Here is a 22,528-nt window from a genome sequence, read left to right on the forward strand (position 1 = left end):
CAATTAAATACAGACAATTATTCTGACTAAAACGATCAAAAGTCTATTTCTCCACAGCCCAAAGTTGGTGTGTCACGACACCACTATGAACCATTCTGCAGGTGGAGCACAGAGTGCCTTCTTCTCACATGTTCTCCTTGTCAGCCCACTTCTGTGTCACTAACCCAGAAGGAAGTGAACGGTAGATTCGGACTTCTGATTTTATTATTTTCTTTACAAACATACAAAGCACTTTCTTTCTCCGTTAAATATACGTATTAAATGCAGCCCATTTAGTAGGACACTGTGTCCCCTTAAAGGCTTGGTTTATATGTTACAAAAATATATTTTAATACTAAATGTATTTAGTAAACTTAACTTAATACATTATACATTACACACACACTCATTACATGACATGTATGTTTTTTTAAAAAGGGAACAAAGTCAAATGTCAAATGATGATCAAAATAAATATTTACTTAATGTAAGAGTGATATAAATCCAGTATTGTTGGTTTACAGGCTCTTCTGAAGTGTTCTGGATCATTAATTCCCACCTAACCCTAACCCTAACCCTTACTACCCCTTACCCTAACTAACCCAAAATAACCCTAACCCTAACTAAACTTAACCCTAACTAACCCTAACTAAACTTAACCCAAAATAACCCTAACCCTAACTAAACTTAACCCTAACTAACCCTAACTAAACTTAACCCTAACTAACCTTAACCCTAACTAACCTTAACCCTAACTAACCCTAACCCTGACTCTAACTAACCTTAACTCTAACCCTAACTAACCCTTATGCCCTTCTGGAGTGTTCTGGATCAATTGTTCCCACTAGGGAACTAACCTTACTAACCCTAACCAAGCCTAACTCTAATTAACCCTAACCCTAACTAACCTTAACTAACCCTCTTCTGGAGTGGTTAATTTGTTCCCACCAGGGAACTAACCCTAACTAACCATTACCCTAACCCTAACTAAGTGTTCTGGATCATTTGCTCCCAGCAGGGCCGCGTGGAGTGGTGCAGCAGCGCTGCTTTCATTTCCTTCCTCAATGGTCGTCAAACTTCAATGAATACCTAATAGACAGATGAATAGACAGATGACAGATGAGATGATTAGCATGAAGCAAAGCAAGGAAGTGGCTCAGAACAGAAGAACAGCATACCTCACTGAGCAGCACCCACGCATCAGAGTCAGAGTTCACCGTCAGACGCAGGGCAGATATAGGCTGCATCGCTGCATCAACACGGCCCTCTGCTACCCCACCCTGAAAATCACCTGCCCTCACACACGCACGCACGCACGCACGCACACACACACCAATTATTTCAGTCATCATTAAAAAGTCGCCGTTCCACTCACTGGATGATTGATCATTGTATATTGTACATCAGAATGAATAATGGGATTTTTTGTTGCCATTTTGAGAGAACTCTAGAGAGTTGTAGTAATTCAAATAGTAAATAAACATAAATATAGTGTAGCCTAGGCTTATCAAAACTTTCCCGCAAGAGAAACACTATGGCAGTTTCAAACACAACAATGCATCCCATAATGACGCACTACATTTCTATGACTACAGAGGGCCATGGACTATATCAATAAATCTGCACAGAGTTGATTTGACCATATTGCTACTTTTTAAACAGAACCCTTTACATGTTGATACTACCCTCTGGCCTTTCTCCTCACAACTCCTCACAGCTGTCGTCTAAAAATTGTAGACGACAAGCATTTGCATGTTTGCCTGTTCTTGTGATGTATGTGTGTGCAACACGGTATCACACGATTTCGTGCTCATGCGCACAAACGTTAATCTATTGAATCGTGTCCCAGAGCACGATTGTCCGACTTTTTTTGTGCTACACAGAACGAAATGTAAACCAATGCATTTTGAATGGGAGCGTTTCTCAGACTATTTTCGTGCTGGACTAAACAAAATGAGAGAGAGAGAGAGAGAGAGAGATCAAGCGCACAATGGGAGAAAGCCAAAAACACGTGGAATGAATAATGCATCTAAAGCCGTTTTCACATATGACCTCCGTCTTTTCTCCGCATTTGTGGATCAGGAGGTTCGACCGTGAGGGTCATTCACACTTATTCACACTTGATGCCTGATATGCGGACATCGGTGTCGCTCAGTCATCAGTAGAATCTCTGGCTGGTTTAGGGGGGCAGGATATGACGTAGGGTCTTGGTTTGTTTTGGATTGACCACAGACAGCGCAGAGGCAGATCGGGCAGAACTCATCGCAATCATCTTAAATGTTGTTGCAGCGATGCATATATTCCGTTGCATCCACAACATCTGCATCGAGCATGAGTTACCGGAGGAAGAGAGCGTCTTTTTTGGCTTTTTTTGCACCCTCTAGTTATGTGCCAAAACAAGAAATGCATCATAGGATAAATGTAGTGTATTAAGGAAACTCTGATTGCCCTGTTTTTTTACAGCAGACCTGCTCAAAAACTGTAAATGAAAATGTATCTATTGAATCGTGTTCCAGAGCACGATTGTCCGACTTTATTCGTACTGCAAAGAACGAAATGTAACCAGTGACTGCCCCCTTTTTCAACAGCTCTGGTTCCCAAAGTAAATTTCCCATGCATTTGCACCATCCACTTTTCGTAAAAATCGTTATGTAAAGAGTTTTAGACCTGGAACCAAGCCAATCGTTCGTCAAGGTAGTCTTGAACAGAAAACGTTTGATTCGGGCAAAAAATAATTTGGAAAATTGAAAAAAAGGCAAATGTACGAGTGAGGAACTCCTCATCGAACCAGGAGTAGTAAAGTAGTAACTTCGGGCACATCTGTCAAAATAAAAGTTTTTTTCTTCCGACGTGTTTATGATCTTTATTCATTAATTGCGACGCGGCCAAACTGACGCGGATATTCTCTGATATTATGTAAGCATGAGCACCGCGGAAACAACTGCTGTCAAAAGACACTGATCCATTTTCACTGTTGACGCGAGTTGCTCTAGTTCTACAATTGTCTCGTGCTGGATGACGTAGCCTCCACGGCCCTGCAGAGTGCAGTTATCGGACAAGATTGTCCTATAGTGTGTGGTGTTCCGTCTTGTGTTCGAATCTCATGTATTTGTATTTACGATCGGAGAGCAACAAATCGGCTGAGATTCTCTTTATGTGTGTGGTGTACATCCGACTCAAAAAACGCATAAGATTAAAAAATCTTGTAGTGTGGGGCAGCCTTAAGCAGAACACCGTCAGAATGGGCTGTGTGTGTGTGGGTGAGTTCCATTACCGATAACAATGAATCCATCTGATCCTATGTATTGAGGTGGGGAGCCAGCAGACACTTCCATGGACACTGATGCCTGCAGATTGCAAAAAAAGACCACAATTAAAACCGTAAAAAGTACTAAGACACATTGGCAACATTTGGAATTGGGAATAGACTATGTACTATTCAGCACTATGAATAGTTAGGGTCACGGTTAGGTCTGTTTTCATCGGCTTGGCATTAGCCTTGATGTAGCGGTACCTGGAGTCATGCTCTGCATACAGTTATTTTGTGTCCAAATGACTAGCATCACTCCCACCAACACCTTGCCCTTTGAATGGATGATGGGTCACATGACATCAGCGCACAAACCAAAACACACTCTACCTGCAGCAGCCAGGAGAGTGAACCACACTCTACCTGCAGCAGCCAGGAGAGTGAACCACACTCTACCTGCAGCAGCCAGAAGAGTGAACCACACTCTACCTGCAGCAGCCAGGAGAGTGAACCACACTCTACCCAACAGCCAGGAGAGTGAAACACGCTCTACTATCAGACAGGAGAGTGAAACACACTCTACTATCAGACAGGAGAATGAAACACACTCTACTATCAGACAGGAGAGTGAAACACGCTCTACTATCAGACAGGAGAGTGAAACACGCTCTACTATCAGACAGGAGAGTGAAACACGCTCTACTATCAGACAGGAGAGTGAAACACGCTCTACTATCAGACAGGAGAGTGAAACACACTCTACTATCAGACAGGAGAGTGAAACACACTCTACTATCAGACAGGAGAGTGTAAGCCAAGAGTTTTGGTGGGAGCTCAGAAGTACGTTGTCCATCCAAGAGTGTCAACACTTGAGGCTGAAATGAAGACCAGCACTGTGTCAAGTGTCACACACACACACACACACACACACACACACAGACACACACACACACACACACACACACACACACACACACACACACACACACACACACAGGCCACTTACATTTCTGGGCAGCACTTCGACCGTGGTGTTGTAGAATTTATCATGATGAGACTCAAAATTGCCGCTGCGGAACAGGTATCTAGAATGTAAATACAAATGATGTTAAGATATTACCAAAAATATTATTTTTCTGATATCAACGTGGTCGATAGGTAATAGGTATACAATGAATGGTAGGGATGATAACGTTAATGATAAAAAGTGTGTAGATATTTGATAGGCCAACTATGGCAGGCTGAGTAAAGCCTGGATGTGTTTAGGCCATAATTCAAACTTGGACTCTCATACACACACACTATCAAACTCTTCCACATATAAACTCCACAAAGCCTTACCCTGACCAATCAGAATCAGATTTAAGAGAGATATGTATACAGATAACTGTATATTTATATGGAACGTGCTCAGAAGGAGAAGTTTCACTTCAGTTCTCAGATAAGTTTGCAGCATTTCAAAAGCCCCAGAGAACAACCAAGTCCTTCTGACATTTATGTACACATAAATATATAGAGCTATATCTATTTATAGATAATAATATACACATATGAAATTTTAAATATCTAGATATATGAACGGTATGTATATATATATATATATATATATATATATATATATATATATATATATATATTGGGCGATATCATCTATGCAGACTTACAACAAGCAACAGAACACATCTTTTGTTCTGTGACCTTTTATATTAAAAAATATATATATTTGTGTTGGAGTGTAAAAGTGTATCTTAAATTGTGTGGGTTCATGTGAGAGAGTACAGTAGTGTACTGTGTAGGATTGAGTTTGAGGGATCTTGATGAGGACTTCAATTGATTCTGTTACATTCTTTGACTTGCTCTTATTATATAGCTTATTGTCCTGCCACACGACACCACCCCAACTTTACAACATCATACAACGATAAACAGCACAGCATGATGTTCCTAGTGTGACCTAGAGATCTGGGAAATGTTTGTTCCATAATTGTCTGTTATCATAGCTCTTTTATCATTCTCAGAATGATTCATGTGGTTGTGCCTGTGTGGAGTCACTCCCTAAATCAAACATTCAGCTCTGCTTGCATTAGGCCTGCATTAAGCCTGGCCACGGAGCACAGCATTGGAAAGCCCTGCATTAGGTCTAGGCCTCACACTGACCGTTTGATGTGGGTGGGATGGGCCAAGCGAATCGTGACATGGTCCCCTCGGATGGGCGTGAGCCCCCAGAAAAAGCCCTGTCCCAGGTAGATGCTGTCCAGGGTGTGGTGCTGGTAGTGGACCAGGCTGGTGGACACTTCCGCTGGGGGGTTACTGTGGGCCCTGAACCGGGCCTGCTTACCGAAGTCCTTATCCTGCTCCCAGAGAGAAGAGATTGGGGGGGGGTCATGTTAGACACACACCAGTGTTTATTCACTGTTGATGATAACTTGTTGTTCAACTTTAAAAGGAGAAGTAGGCGAGCCCACCTTGAGATTCTGAACTTTTCCAGACAGAGAAGAGTGCAGCCCCACATGTTGAAAGAGAGATGGCTTGTGTCTGTGTTTGATAAAGGATTTCTGTGCATCGCAGTGTTTCTGAATGAGGGAACATATCAACATGAAAATTGGTTAGTTTGAATAAACACTTTGAAATACAGGGACGGACAGAAATGGCAAGGGCTGTGATTGGTTCTCTAACAAAATAATTTCCGGAATCACTTTTCCCGGTTTGACTTTGCACCTTATTTACTTTTTACATTGTTTACTTTGCACATTAAGGACCAATAAAACACCAAATAAGATTTGAAAAGCTTTGGAAGTTTATTTTCAACACTATTTACATGGTTAGTAGTCAGCATATAAGATCGATCGGGCAGCGAATTGCATTGCGTATCCGACATCCCGACGGAGAACTTCAAATGCGCGAGGGGACTCCGTAGTTATGGAGTCGGACTACGGATTACGGATACGGAGTAGTATACTTTGGCCTTTAGGCATTATGAAGCAACTCTTCAGATAGACAATGGACATTGAGGTTCCAAACACTAAATATATTTATACATAAAACCTAAATGGTGTGTTCACAGATCAAATGGCCGGATAACCAAACTTAAATAAAAATAAATAAATAAACTTTTAAAAAACCCCATTCAAAGAATAAAATGTAGTTTGTGAACATTTAACTGAGCAGGAATGTAAAGCAAGTGTGGGTTGGGTAGAGTTCTATTGGTTTACTGAATAGACTTTTCTAAAACCTGGTAAAAAGATCTGAACAAGACGACAGAACTCCCACAGCATAGTGAAATATCATAGTTGGATCCTCTCGATGTAACTCATATGTGTGACTTCATAACATTTGAAAACCTGTGTCTATTAAGTATCACCTACATTACGATATCTCATGTATACATGACAGGAGTTATGTTATGCCAACATGCTCACCTCATCTCGCTCTGGATTACAGACTTTTACCCACAGGATGTGGTCTAACAGCCAATCAATGGGCTTGTCTTTGTGGAACATTAGAAAGAACTCAGCTATCATCTGGAGGTCGTGGGTGTGGAACATCTTGCCTTGAACATTTTCACAAACACATTTAAACATGTTAGAGAAACAAAGATGTTTCTGTGGAAATGTTGAATAAAAATAATAAGCACACACACACACACACACACACACACACACACACACACACACACACACACAGACACACACACACACACACCTATGAAACCAAGCTGTGAGAATTCCAGGAACAGCCATGGGTGTGCACCTTGCTGCAGGGCATATCTCTGCATCATGTCATAGTAGTCGGTCGCCGCCACAATGTCGTCTTCAAGCTGAAACAGATACACAGCCATGAAGAAGACAGACATATACTGTAGACATGTTCTACAGTTCTTACAGCAGTGTAGCAATGCTTGCGGTACACTGACGTGTAACCTGTGTCTTGAAAATAATACAGGATATGATGATGCTGCTGCTGCAGTTGATGAGGAGATTGAGGTCTATCTCGTTAACCACTCACCTCACAACAATGTGACAGCTCAAGCATGTGTTGAATGAATGTGATTGATCCCTACCCAAAAATATGAACATACTTTGTACTTTGGAACTTAAGCTTTCCATTTGCAGAAGTAAGTCGTCTGTCTGTCTGTCTGTCTGTCTGTCTGTCTGTCTGTCTGTCTGTCTGTCTGTCTGTGTGTGTGTGTGTGTGTGTGTGTGTGTGTGTGTGTGTGTGTGTGTGTGTGTGTGTGTGTGTGTGTGTGTGTGTGTGTGTGTGTGTGTCTGTGTGTGTGTGTGTGTCTGTGTGTGTGTGTGTGTGTGTGTGTGTGTGTCTGTGTGTGTGTGTGTGTGTGTGTGTGTGTGTGTGTGTGTGTGTGTGTGTGTGTGTGTGTCTGTGTGTGTGTGTGTGTGTGTGTGTGTGTGGATTTGCAATGAGAACCTGAACATAGTATCTTCCTTTATCCTGAGCATAAAGCATGAGGTAGCTGAAGTCCAAAGTCTGCTTGGTTCTCCATCTACCAACAGACAAGTGTTGATAATTACACCATTCATTTCTCTTCTTCATATTGAATTATTATCCTTATTACATAGTAGGTTAGTTACAAGCAGTGTTCGAATTACTACCTTAATTATGGCACCCCCATGATTTGAACACTAGTTACCAAACTGTACACTGTATTTTGCTGTTTGTTGCCTTTGCCCACAAACAGCATGCCACGTTATGCAGCTGTCAGAAAGTCTCTATTTCTAGGCATGGAAACGACAAGCACACTAATTCTCTCTTTTCAACCCTTCTCATAAGTTTGAATATTCACAGTGCAATGGCCACATTTTTCAAACTTTCAGCAAGTGGACACATTGCTGGTCTTCTTTCTGCTGTCCAACCAGCTATCATATTTGTCGTACTTGACTCTTTCCTTGGAGTCCCCGAGGGTTTCGTGTAGCGTGGTGAAGTCTGGGTAGAAAGACTGAGGTGGGGACACCACCTCCAGCAGCCCTGAGCCGGCCTCTGTGGGGAAACTGAGAGAAGGAAACAAAGAAAGTTTGAGAAGCTTCCCGGTCCTCTATTACAGAGACAGCACCTCAGGCCACAGTGTCCGGCCACATTTACAAACAAAACTCGACAAAAGCACAACCCAACCCCCACTGCCACCGCCATCGCTAGTCATGCCCCATTTCAACAGTTGATAAGAACAGATATATAGAATAGACCTAAGAGGTGAACCTTGGTATATCATTTGTTTATAACATCAGGTTTCGCAAATGGAAACATCTGTAACTTCTGTAGGCAGTAAGCAAAAAATGGTGGTGAGGCGTCTGTTTCCAGGTCTGTTTCAGTATACAGTTTACATCTCTGCAGGAGATTTGCCACACTAATTAGCACAGCCTCCATGTAAAGATAGGTGTGCTGGGATGGTGCTGGAATACATCTTCCTGCGGCCACAATAGTGAGCTAGTTCAACCTGTGCTGAAAGTAGTTCCTGTTTACTATATATACTTTGGAAACATTCCAATACAAATGCAAATGTTTGACAAATAGTGCAATTGGCTTCCAGATGTATCTAAGGCTGTATAAAGGTGACATTTTTAGACAATCTGCTGTGTGTGAAATAGATCAAAAGCTGTTCATCACATATCGTAGTAATACTGTATTTGCATTTTCCATACTAAAGCCCAACAACTTTAAGTTGCTCTGCCTTGCATTTCTTTTGTGGGTCTTGCTGTGCCTGAGCCCCCAACGGGCTGGAAGACGAACAAGGATCCCACCTCTTCATGAGGAGGTCCGCCACAGTCTGCACGTACGCCAGCTCCGTCTGGGACAAACAGTGAGGAGGAGGATCTTCAGGAGGGCAGACGCCACTTTGGTCATAGTCATTTGTATTTTTCAATGCAAAGATATTTGTGTGTGTGTGTGTGTGTGTGTGTGTGTTTATGTGTGTGTCTGTGTGTGTGCAAGTTTTACTTCTGCAACAAAGATGATGATGAGGAGGTCTTGGCACTGTGAGGGCGTCAGGCTGAAGAGTAGGGAGTTCAAAGTGTTGATCAGGTAGCTTTGCTTTTCCCGCCTTACTGTTGGCACACCTAGCACCAAGGAAACTGACACACACATCCATACACATATATATATATATACACACAAGCACACATACATACAAGCACATGGCTAGGGGAACTACAGAGCAAGATGTCCTTGTTTTACTGAATCATAAGCATCAGCTACGAATGAAGTGTAGGATACCAGGTAACAGATACTAGGAAGTAATACCAGGTAACAAATACTTTGAAGTGTAGTATACCAGGTAAAAGATAACATGTAATATGGTTACAGATAATGTGCAATGGAGATGTAAAATGCTTAACACTGTAGCATCGAAGTGGCATAATAATAAAAAAGTATACTGTGGTATAATGAGAACATACCACTGACTGAAGTGATCTATTGCTTTTATAAAACGGTTACGTAAGTATGGCGGAATGAAAGTCATAGACACCCTCAATTTTGAAAAAGCGAGAAAGTCGGAAAAGCATTTTTTTTAACGAATACAAAAAAGTAGTCCCTCCTGGCTGCCTGCAAAGTTGCTGCGGCGGTTGCTATGCAACACACTAGCGTCCTTCAGAGAGAAGGCTAGGCTAGAGACGGTAGCTTGGTTCGCCAGCAATTTAGCCTACTATCGAGTTCAACAATCAACATATTTTTAGGCTTCAGTGAACTATGCTATTGCTTTTATATATAAATAAAGAACAGTTCAAGTTAGGCGCGGAGTGATACTGAACTCTGTAAACTGAACAGGCGTCATAGCTGTGTGTATACACTCAATATACAACAGTTGGGAACCAATCAGATTGCTTGATTTAAGCCACCCATTTAATAATAAAGAATATACTAGTGTACTAAATAATATACTAGTGTACTATACTGTTTCACATGATAGTAGATAGTATACTAGTGCACTATACTGTTTCATATAAGTGCTTATAATGAGGAAAATAGTAACACAAATTCTGACTTCCTAGGTGCATGAAACTTCAGATTGCCCAACATAAACTCCTTGGAGCTCAGACGGCGAGTTAAGGATTGTTTGAGTTACGTTTTTTTTTGTTTGGTCGTTTGTCGGCGTTTGAATGGCCTCTGTACTCTTGGATGCAAAATGTGGTCAGATTTGTGATCAGATCTCTTATTCCCCCTAATCATTTAAGGGGTGATAATGATATCACCATCATAATGGTATTTTTAACATACAGGCATGTAACCCTGTTCTAGTAGTACCCCCAAATGCAATTATTAAACCTAAAAAAGCATGATATGGGATCTTTAAGTACAATGCTGTTGAGATGTGGTTGGATCGTACACTACGCTGATCCTGATCAGAAAGCGGCCTGGACCACCTCAGGACGCATCCTGGGGCGATCCTAAAGACTTATTCACGAGCCACAAAGGTCACATTGAAAAGACAAGTGTAACGGAGGCCGGAGAGAGCAGAAGGGGAAAGCGTAGTAAGAGAATGTTTGTGTGTGATCTTAGGAATTAGTTCCATTACCCCCACGCCGCCCCTGTCCCAAGATGATGTTGGGGGTCAGGCCATCCACATGCTCCTTTAGGTGAGGCAGGAAGCTGAAGATGCTGGGCAGGAGAAGAGTATTGGGCAGATCTGAAGAAGCCAGCTCCTGTCTTGGCTGGCCTAAACAGAAGAAAAGAAGAAGAGAAGAAAGGTGTGTAGCTTGTTGCAGTGATATAAAGATAGAGACGTGTAATGTTGGCCTGTTGGTGGCTCTCTTTCCAATGTTGCTTCTCTGTGTCTGCACTTTGCACACTGCTTATTTCTGGAGTCACTCGCTAAAGATATGATCAAATGTATTATCTATGTGTAATTTAACGTATACTATATAGCAAACATATATTTGAGTTAAGATTGGATTACAAAGTATCATAAAAGAAGACTGGATTGGATTTTGAGGTTTTAGACACCAGTGTAAAGACCGGGAGACTTTGCAAAGCCCTGAGCTCCTGTTCTTTTGATGCTGAGATTTACTGTAACAACCAATCAGTGTTTGGACAGACAAGGTGTAAGGTCTACATTTACATTACATTTTGTGCATTTAGCAGACACTTTTGTCCAAAGCAACTTACAATAATTACATTTGTCAGAAGTAAGAGAAACAACAATATGTCGCTGTCGGTACAGTAAGGGGATGTTCACAGAAACAAGCGCCAAACACTTGTTTCTATGAACATTGCTAGGTTAACCCATTCCCTGTATACAACAAAGTCTAGACTCTATAGGGATTAAAGCAATTTTTAAAAATCCTAAATCTATGAATTTCATTTACACCCTGATATAGCGGGATACATCTCCATTCTGGAAGCATAGAAGCATTGTAATGTTAGTTCCAATATTAGTAGTAATTGTTTTTCATCTGGAAATTATTTGTCATTATGGGGAGAAATGTTGCAATGAAACAGAGTTTCATGAAGAGTCTGAAAACGTTTTCATTAGGTTGTGGATGGCCTGGATGCCAAAAACCCTCCACAAGGGGAACAGTACCAGTACCACAACGGCCTCCACCAAAAGACAAGCACTGGAAGAAGTCATGGACAATCTGTATTATCCAGCAAACCTGCATCTGCCTCAATGATACCATCCCCACGTCATGACCACAGTCTGATAACACCCAAGCGGAGGGCGGTTTATTGCTGAGACAAAAAAGGGTTCAGCCGTAGACACATTTATTGTCTAGCATCTTCACAGACTTTGACTGTCTAGTTATAACTGGTGACTTCAATTTTCATACTGATGATTTTAATGATAAGTGTGCAAAAAAACTTTTTACCATTTTTGACACATTTGAAACGTCTCAACATGTGAAAGAGGCTACTCGTTGTAAGGGGCACACTCTAGACCTCGTTATCACAAAGGGTCTCAATGTTTCAGATCTCTCGGTGACTGATCCTTTACTCTCAGACCATTTCTGTGTTTTCTTTAATATATATTTTATTCCCGACATACAGACAAAATCAAATACTGTAAAAAAAACTGTATATCAATGAACATTCTAATGTACTTTTTAAAAAGGCCATCTCCTTGCTACCCACCTCTCAACCCTGCTGATGATCTTTTAGAAAACTTTAATTTGAAAATTTTGAAAGTCATAGATGTCATTGCACCTTATAAGGTTAAAACGATTTCTGGAAAGCAAAAGGCACCTTGGAGAAAAGCTGCTTTTTTAACAGCCCAGAAAAAAGAATGCAGGAAGGCTGAACGCATATGGCGTAAAACAAAACTTCATATTCACCATGACATCTATAAAGAGAGCCTCCGTGCCTACAATTTAGACTTAAAAAGTGCAAGAGAAACATTTTTCTCCAATATCATTAAAACCAATACTAATAATGCCAAAACCCTATTTGCAACTGTTGACAGACTGACCAAGCCCCCAACACAAATTCCACCTGACCTTCATTCCACGCAGAAATGCAATGAGTTTGCAGCATTTTATACTGATAAAATTGAAGGCATCAGACGCGCCATCAATGTCTCCACTTTAAACAAAAATGTTGGACTAACACCCTATTCAGGAAAAAGTAACATGGCAATGACATGCTTTAATGTCATAGACTCTAAAACTCTTGTGGAAACTGTGACACAACTGAAGCCATCCACCTGTTGCCTTGATACTTTACCTACCAACCTCTTTAAGAATGTTTTTGACTGCCTAGCAATAGACATATTGCAAATAGTTAACAACTCTCTCCAATCAGGCACTTTCCCAAAAGCCTTAAAAACTGCAGTTATCAAACCCCTTTTAAAAATGCGGAGCCTAGATGCGTCTATTATTAACAACTACAGACCAATATCAAATCTACCCTTCATAAGTAAAATCATTGAGAAAGTTGTCCTCCAGCAACTTAGTGACTTCCTGGCATCAACTGGTTGCTATGACACCTTCCAATCCGGATTCCGACCCCTTCACAGCACCGAGACCGCCCTTATTAAAGTTGTAAACGACATCCGTCTTAACACAGACTCGACACTGTAGACCATACAATACTTTTGGACAGATTAGAAAACTTGGTGGGGTTTTCAGGCACAGTCTTAAATTGGTTTAGGTCCTACCTACAAAATAGGAACTACTTTGTTTCCATTGGCGACTTTGATTCTTTGAATCAACGAACGTGACATGTGGAGTCCCACAAGGTTCGATCTTAGGACCCTCTCTATTCAACATCTACATGCTCCCACTAAGGCAAATCATGCAAAATAACAATATTGACCATTACTGCTATGCTGATGACATGCAAATCTATGTATCGCTATCACCAAATGACTATCAGCACATAGATCTGTTGTGCCAGTGCATTGAGCAAAGACTGGATGTGCCGAAATTTCCTTCAACTAAATGAGGACAAAACCGAGATAATTGTATTTGGTGCTAAAACCGAAAGGCTTAAAGTTACCCAACACCTTCACTCTCTGTCCCTGAAAACCTCAATCAAAGCCAGAAATCGAGGGGTTATCATGGATTCAGATTTACATTTCGACAGTCACATCAAATCAGTTACAAAATCTGCATATTATCACCTTAAAAACGTAGCAAGACTTAGAGGGCTCATGTCTACCGAAGACTTACAAAAACGTGTACATGCCTTTATCACTAGCAAGCTTGATTACTGCAATGGTCTCCTTACAGGTCTCCCAAAAAAACTCTAAGGCAACTACAGCTTGTTCAGAATGCTGCTGCTAGAGTTCTAACAAAGACCAAAAAATTTGAACATATTACACCAATTCTTAAATCGTTACATTGGCTCCCTGTATGTCAGAGAATTGATTTTAAAATCATGTTGCTAACCTATAAATCCCTACATGGTCTAGGGCCAAAATATTTAACTGATATGCTTCCACTACATAAGCCTTCTAGGACACTAAGATCCTCTGAGACCAATCTGCTAATTGTCCCCAGAGTCAACACGAAACATGGAAGCAGGATTTTGTTACTATGCAACAAATAGCTGGAATAAACTCCCTGAGGATTTAAGACTTGCCCCAACTCTGACAGCTTTTAAAACAAGACTGAAGACTTTTATGTTTGCTTTAGCTTTCTGCTAAATCTTAAATCTACAATGCTTCTATTTTTTATTTTATTAGTAACTTTGCTTTTATTTCTCACTTTCTAAAATGTATTTTTGTATTTTTTTATTAACTTTGCCTTTATTTTCTGTTTTACTTTTTACGTATCTATTATTTTCTTTTATTGAATGACAATGTTTATATGTGAAGCACTTTGAGTCTGCCTTGTGTATGAAAAGTGCTATATAAATAAAGTTGCCTTGCCTTGCATGATCGCCAACGGAGAACACCTGCCGGCCATGATGCCAGAAGAGGGTTGGACAGCTACAAAGGGGGAGAACCTCTCCCCTCGAGGAAGGATGTGGCCCATGGCTCTGAAGAGGAACCCAGTGCTCCAGTGTACCCATGAAGGCCTCCGACTTTATGTTGGACTCTCACCATGTCTCTTCCCCTCACCTTTTTGAATAAATGCCATTACTTTAACCCACAACCTGGTGTCTGTTTTTGAAACCGCTTCTCAATCCAACTGCCTCAGGGTATATTCATGTTGATATAGGATTTTACCGATCAACAACTCTGTTAGTATCATGTATGGACTCTGCCCGCCCTGCTGGTCTTCTGTGGAATTGAATGAATTTTTTTGCATTTGCCATGTTCTTTTAAGCTGTTTCTCAATTCACGTTCTCGTGTGTACTCGTGTACTTGCGTTCTCGGTAAACGTCATCAGTGGTAGCCCAAGCACTGCTCCAATTCCAAGTACGCGATTATTGTCGTAAAACCCGGAGGTGTTCTCGATGCGTTCTCGATGAGGCCGTTCTACCAAGGATGCATCGGAGGTGACTCGTGTGGACTTGGGACCGTTAAATATCCCAGGATGCATCATCGAGTCCGCTGCTGTTCCAATTGCAGGTGCATACTCGAGTTCTCGGAAGTCTGTACTTGAAAGTCCGGACTTGCCAAGTACGTACTTCCAAGTCCGCGAGTACGTAGTCCGTGTACTTGGTATTGAGAAACGGCTTTAGTTTTTGTCCTGAACCCCACCCTCTCCTGCCTGGTGCCACTCCCTGGCCCTCATTAGCTGTTCGTTATCCTGATTGAGTTTTCCCTGTCCCTTGTTTTCTCCCTGCCAATGATTTGCTTTCCCTCTGTTATTTAAGTTCAGCCCACAAGTTAGTCTTTGTCAGATCGTTCCACAAGTTTCGTGAGATACTGGCCGTGTCCCAATTCAGGGGCTGCATCCTTCGAAGGACGCATTTGAAGACCGCATACGTCACAGCGGCGTGTCAAGTGCTGTCCCATTTCGAAGGCTCCTTCGAATGCAGCTGAGATATGCAGCCTTCGTTTCCCGGATTTGAAGGATGAATCGGATGGATCCTTCACGGCCCAACGTATCCCAAGATTCATTGCGTGTTGGATATTTTTTCAGAAATGGCGCGGTGAGAGCGGAAGCAGCAGCTGCAACGAATACATATTTAATGACAAAACATGTAAACATTTGTTTTATATAAAAGTAAGGTTGGGACCATTTTAAATATGTAACTTTATTGTCAAAGTTCAATGACATTAAAGCTAGACATATAACGTTAAACTAATTAACGTTAAGCCAACGTCCTCGCTTCCTCTTCACCCAGCGGTGAATCTTCTCCCACTCCTCCAATAAAAGATAAAACATAACCAATAAAATTATGATTTCTGGCTCCATATTTCTCCTCCGCTGTCTGGTTTGAACCGCAGCTGTCAGGGTTGCTAGGAGACAGGAGCGGCGTGTGGTCACGCAAGGTAAAGGACGTTAACGGCTGGTTACGCAATCCGGAAATGCTCCGTAGGCTAGACCGTCCCATTCCACAACGCTCGTTCGGCCTTCAATGCAGCCTTCGCGGTCTTCGAAGGCTGCATCCTTCGAAGGATGCGTCCTTCGAAGGATGCAGCCCCTGAATTGGGACACGGCCGAACTCTGTCTGTTTTTGCTCTGCCAGAGGACTTTGGATGCTCTGGCTTGTTATTTTCTGTTTTGGATTTTTTTTGTGTTGGAACTTTTGCCTTGATCTTTTGTGCGTTACAATTTTGACTCCTTAGTTTGACTTTTGACTAGTCTCTCCTTTTGTTTTTTTTAAATCCTAAAGAAAAGGAATAAATATTTTTTCCAATTATATCCGCTCTGCACCTGGGTCCTTTTCTGCAACCCTTAACAAACTCCCTCTCAATATGGCCCAGTATTGTTGTGGAAAGTACAACTACTTCAACTCATACTTTATTTGTGGTTTCCTGATCTTTCCTTGTTTAAGACTTTTGTAGAACTTTAGAAGTAGTATAAAAGCTGAGCTGGTCTGCAGAACACCTGTTTGGCACATAGATTTAATACCCTTTTTCAGTCATGATTACGTTACAGCGTTAGCTGTAGGCAAAACAACGGAACAACTGTAGAATATGTAGCCTAAATGGTTGTGGTGTTTTTGTCTTGTCCGTAGGTAGGGATATGTGACACCTAATACAACTTATCAGAAATTGGAGAGTTGGAGAAAGCGGTGATTTCAACAAATTTAAAAAGAAAAGTTAACAAAGTTAACGCTTTACAAAAAAATTACTTTAAAATATATATAAAATAAAAAACTTTCAAATAACTTCAAGGTTTCTTTTTCAAGTTTAATTTGCCGTTGAGATATAGCCGTTTGCTCTATTTACAATAACCATAGCTCTATAGACCTGCAGGGTATTCCATCAACCAGGCTAAACGCAAAGCCAGGCTTATTGCGCTTAGCCGAGCTTCTTTCAGCTAGAGTTGCGTTCCATGAACATGACTTAAGGGAATCTCCGCTATGTAACCTTGGCAATTTATCCGACCAAACTAACCTGGTCAGGAGCAGGTTAACTGTCAGGCTAACTTGAGCTGTGTTTCAGAGAAATCCATCTGTCAGCAACAATTGTACCATCAGAAGGTTCCGCCAAGCCTAGTCCTCACAATTTAGTCATAAATGTACATATATGAAGTACAAACAGCGTATATTTTCACTAAGGGTCTAAGATTAAATGATGCAAATGAAATAATTAAATGAATTGCTATCTATTGTTACTGTGGCTATTTTTTCAACACATTTTTACACAAATCTATGTATTATCGTGTAATCAGGAATCAGCGGGGTGAATGGTTTAGCACTTGCCCTGTGATACGCACGACCCGAGTTCGCGTCCATTAGTATTTCATAGTGCTTTGGTGTTGGCTTCGGTTTGTAATTCCCTTTATTAATTTTTATTAATTCCCTAATTAAGAATATTCAAAGAAATGGAAAATAAATGGCATGAAAAGTTCTTTGATTTCTCTAGTAATCCTTCCTATATTACTAATTACGTGGGGATTGATCCCTGGATGACCGGGTGCAAGTCCGACACGTTAACGCGAGACTATCGCCCTGCTATCAAATCCATGGTCAATATTCAATTAAAATATGTTACGCTTAATACTACTTATGCATTCAATAGATCGCCGAATTTTTTGCCAGGCAGCCTCCCTGTTTTATTAATGTTTACGGTGTTCCCTTTTTGAGTTATTGTATGCTTGTACTTCTCATAGACCTCCACAAGCAGCTTCTGTTCGCCACTGGAAAAGATCCCGCTCGGTCGTTTTCGGGCTGGTTACATATCTCGTGAACGCGTGTAATCCAAAGTAATGTTAGCCTGGCTTGAACTAACCTGAGCAAGGCGCGGCTGAACTGCGTTGATGGAACGGCTTAAATCTCAAGTGGAAGTTGGCGCTAGTTCTAACTAGGGATGTCACGATACCAGAAATTTAGTAGTCGATACCAATACCAGTGAAAATGAAGATTCTCAATACCCAATTCGATACCACGGTCAAAAACAAAACAATAAATCTCATGTACTTCAACATACACTAATTTATTAAAAACATTTAAACATTACAAAAAACAGTGGCACTGGCATGTAGCCTTCAAGTAATGAATAAAAATAAACCACTATTAACATTACAAAAAAAGAACTGTGGCATGTAGCGTTCAAGTAATAAAAGCAATGCATGCAAATACAAGCAAGGCAGCCACAGGAGATGCCAACATTGTTTTCAACCGCTCGGTACCGCGCCGTATTAATTACCAAGTTTTGAAAAGAAAAAGTATTTGAAGCGAATAAGCAACGCTGTTTTTGATTTGTTTATTTGGTTTTGAACGAATAGTTTTGGATGCATGCATCGGCTTTGAGTTGGTTTGTTACTTTGAAATTGCATACGCTCGCAACACACACACACGCGCACGCACACGCACGCACACATTCACCGCCACACCCACTACAACCTGCCGATCTTCAATCAAAACAACATCAAGTAAGTGATGCCAAACGCAGTCGTACCATGCGTCTTTAGAAGCGCAACATTGAAACGGGTCCCGTCTGAAACAGTCAGCGCAAACAGAAAATACAAACAGAAAATGTTTGTAGAAAGTAAAGTAAAATAAGATAGTAAAATAATTGATACACACAGCAAACGTTCATGCAAAACCTAAATGAGTCAATAACACGTAAGAACACAACAAAAACACATAAAAGGTCTTCAGCACCACTAAGATAACAGCTTGTAGACACTGACCTGAGGCAGCGATGGGCTCCTTGGTAGTTGTGGAGAAGTTAGCGAGACGTTCCAGAGCCCTGTGCAGCTCGAGGTTGACCTGCACTCCCAATGCTTCAACCTTCAGCAAACGTTTGTAAAGACTCTGTATTTCCACGTATGACGCTACAGGAAAAATAAATAAAAGAGATTGTGAGTAAAAAAAGAGAAATGTTAAAGGATAATACCGGTCTGGTGATGAAACCATTGTAACCTATACTTTGCTGCTGAGCAGCAAGTTGTCACTTGTACCGTTTTGGATTGTAGAGCTTTCTTCAGCTTCCTCTGCGGCCTGCACTCCGCAGAGGAAGCTGAAGTGTTACCAATGAAGTTACAAGTCTGTTGGAATTAATGTAGGAATCAGGGGGCTACTGGTTTGTGCTATTGGTATTTTTTACATCTGTTGCCAGGGCGCATGCGCGTTAAATGCTCTTCAGGAGAACAAAGTTATTTTGTCTAATTATATTTACTACGGCCAGAAGAGACTGTTGGGGTCATGGTTAGAAGTTAGGGGTCAGGGGCGCCCCGGTTAGAGCGTGTACCAATAAGGCACAGTCCTGATTGCAGAGACCGGGTTCGATGCCAATGGTCATTTGCTGCATGTCCTCCCCTCTATCTCCCATCCCTTCCTGTCTTTCTCACTCTATAAAAATGCATAAAAATAAAGTTGTTAGCGGTTAGGGGTTAGGAGTGAGGGTTTGGGGTTAGGGGTTAAGGGTTAACCCGTTTAGGGTCAGGGTTAAGGTTAGGGTTAGGGTTAGGTTAGGGTTAGGGTTAGAGCTAAAACTAGGGTTAGAGCTAAAACTAGGGTTAGAGCTAAAACAGTAACATCTGGTACATTCCAAAAGCTATGTTAAAACGGGTCCAATTTAAAACCATTAGAGTCCATACTATAACGTATCCTTCCAAAAGGGCCTGTGGACTCCACTGATAGACTGACATTAACACTGCCAGGCTTTGGTGCTAACTGCAATGATCTCATGCAACAATAACAATGAGGTGCGTCTGAGCACAACGAACCCTGAGGGCGCATGCATTCTAACCGGCATTCTTAACAATCTAGTGTTTCTTTGAATTACTACAACTCATCTGTTTAGATTGCTCCATTATCCAAAGCACACACATCTTGGATTGTGTTTTGCTTATAATCGTCTCTTGTCATATATTAGGCCTATGTTGATTTAAATGCAGAATAGTTAGGCTACAACTGACGTGACTGTACTTGTTAGCGCGTTTGCAAATATTATGTTTGTACACGTAGGCCTACACGTACACGTACACATACACGTACACACACACACACACACACACACACACACACACACACACACACACACACACACACACACACACACACACACACATAATGTCTGGTAAAATAATGACATTGGTCAGACCTGGTAATGTTCTATGGATTTGCAGAATGAGGAAATTGAGAAATGTCGTTGGCGTCATATCACATGTCACAGCAGGTCTAACTAGTCCGTCTACTGCACAATTAGCAGATTAATACACATAGGATACTAAATACTTGTTGTGGGTAGTCAGAGAGCCCTTCCTGCAGAAACCCTCAAGTCAAACTTCCTTTGGGGACATTCAAGTATTTTAGGTTTATATAGTCTATGTGGTGGTTTTGCATAAATGTATTGTATTATGATAGTATAACGATTTTCATGTTTTGTCTTGTTTTTTAGTTTGTTAGGCTAAAATTTATTCACTGACCGAAATTAAAGTACCAACTAACAGTAGCAAACACCTTTTTTTAAAAGAACAATGAAAATCCCTTCAAATTTCCATTGTTTATCTTGATTTTATTAGTATTATTATTAGTAGTAGTATTATACGTTGTATTTGTATTATATTATTATTAGGTTATTACTAAGACTATATTGTGGTGCGTGTTTAACGGGTTTACCGATTACCTGTCTCATTGGGGATCGAATTAATCCAAGTAAATGAGAATAAACATCCAAGAGAGAGAAGGAACACAAGCTGAACAGGGTGAAACTTCATCTCATCTCCAGCTAACTTCTGGTGATCTCCGTTTAGACGTAATCCGCAATTCAGGCTATAATCTCCAAACAGGTGGCCTCATCAACATGGAAACTCGCCTCCCAATTACTGTAGCTTGTTGGTATATGTGTGATAATATAACTCATCTCCGCCCTTAGTAGGTGTCAGCCTATAGCGTCATGACCGCAGAGTGTTGATTCTCCTGGACGTCCCACGACGCCCACTGCAGGGCAGACGAGGACGTGCAGTAATAAGGTGAATTTATAGGAGCGTGTATTACAAAGTTTATTACAATGTTTACAATGGCCAACATAATTTTTTTTTTACAAATAATGAAAACAAACAAGACAACATCTATCAATAATTAATGACGACGTTTCTGATATCATCAGATTATTTTAAAGAAAAAGAAAAACGCATACAAAGAAAAAAGAAAATGTAGTGGAACGGAAGGGTCGGGCAAAAAAAGATTCACCAATGGATGCTATGCATTTTAGTTTTAGTCCTATGAATAATCATTAAATCATGAATTATATCATTAAACAATGACAAAGGCTGTTACCAATATTGGTTCATATAACATAAAAAGTATATTTAAAAGTTATTATTCAACATGACATGATTCTCAACCTACATCGGAGTGTGACATTCAAAGAGGTGAAAGTGTTAAATTAGCCTAATAAGTAGGGGTAAAGTTTAAATATTGTCATGAGCAGCAGATCATTACTTCATCAGTGGAGAAGTGAGGTTGGGTAGCTTTCCTGAGGTTTGGTTAAAATGGGAAAATAAAAACATTAATTCATTCGGTATTCATTCAAGGCAGTGGACACAATCCAGGCAACATAATGAAAGAAAAATACCAAAGCTGATATCTGCCCTGCTTGTCACCAGCGTAACTGGTTCTGTCACCAAGACAAGCTACAGTATTAAGTTCTCTACCCGTCAGTGTGAAGCATTAGCTCAGCAGAACACATAAACCATAACCAACCATAATCCATTTACCAAAAGCTCTACTGAAGATTCTCCACTGAACGATTGACTCCACTGGCTAAGACAGAGCATACTTTTATTCATTTGTTATTATAATTATTTTTCTTAAATTAAAGCCTTACATTATAGACAGCAGTAGGTCTACCGTGGGTTATGTTGTGTTGTGTATTCTGTTGATTGGGTTATGTTGTGTTGGGTTGGTTGGGTTGTGTTGTATGTGTTGGGTTGTGTTGGGTTGGGTTGGGTTGGGTTGGGTTGGGTTGGGTTGGGTTGGGTTGTGCTGGTTGTGTTGTGTTTGTGTTGTATTGGTTGTGTTGTGTTGGGTTGTGTTGTGTTGTTTTGGGTTGGGTTGTGTTGTGCTGGGTTGAGTTGGGTTGGTTGGGTTGTGTTGGGTTGTGTCGTATTGGTTGTGTTGAGTTGTGTTGTGTCGGTTGTGTTGTGTTGTGTTGTGTTGTATTGGTTGGCTTGTGTTGTGTTGTGTTGTGTTGGGTTGTGTTGTTTTGGGTTGGTTTGTTGCGTGTGTTGTGTTGGTTGTATGGGTTGAGTTGTCTTGTGTGGGTTGTGTTGTGTTGGGTTGTGTTGTATGTTGCTGGGTTGTGTTGTGTTGGGTTGGTTGTGTTGTGTTCTATGACGGCGTTCT

General features: G+C 40.9%; 1 protein-coding gene across 1 annotated transcript; it reads right to left on the minus strand.

The window, feature by feature from the left end:
* Positions 1 to 1,040: 1,040 nt before the first annotated feature.
* LOC311345254 (alpha-1,3-mannosyl-glycoprotein 4-beta-N-acetylglucosaminyltransferase B-like) lies at positions 1,041 to 20,898 on the minus strand (the record flags this gene model as incomplete). Its single annotated transcript, XM_084469620.1, has 14 exons — positions 1,041 to 1,270; positions 3,254 to 3,326; positions 4,236 to 4,314; positions 5,387 to 5,580; positions 5,695 to 5,802; positions 6,649 to 6,779; positions 6,932 to 7,046; positions 7,652 to 7,727; positions 8,119 to 8,232; positions 8,980 to 9,026; positions 9,176 to 9,309; positions 10,752 to 10,892; positions 18,868 to 19,011; positions 20,808 to 20,898. The coding sequence occupies 14 exons, from the start codon at positions 20,896 to 20,898 to the stop codon at positions 1,041 to 1,043; spliced, it is 1,677 nt and encodes a 558-aa protein (XP_084325746.1).
* Positions 20,899 to 22,528: the final 1,630 nt, after the last annotated feature.

This window comes from Micromesistius poutassou (assembly GCF_964030765.1).
Source record: "Micromesistius poutassou genome assembly, chromosome: 6".
NCBI classification, from domain to species: domain Eukaryota; kingdom Metazoa; phylum Chordata; class Actinopteri; order Gadiformes; family Gadidae; genus Micromesistius; species Micromesistius poutassou.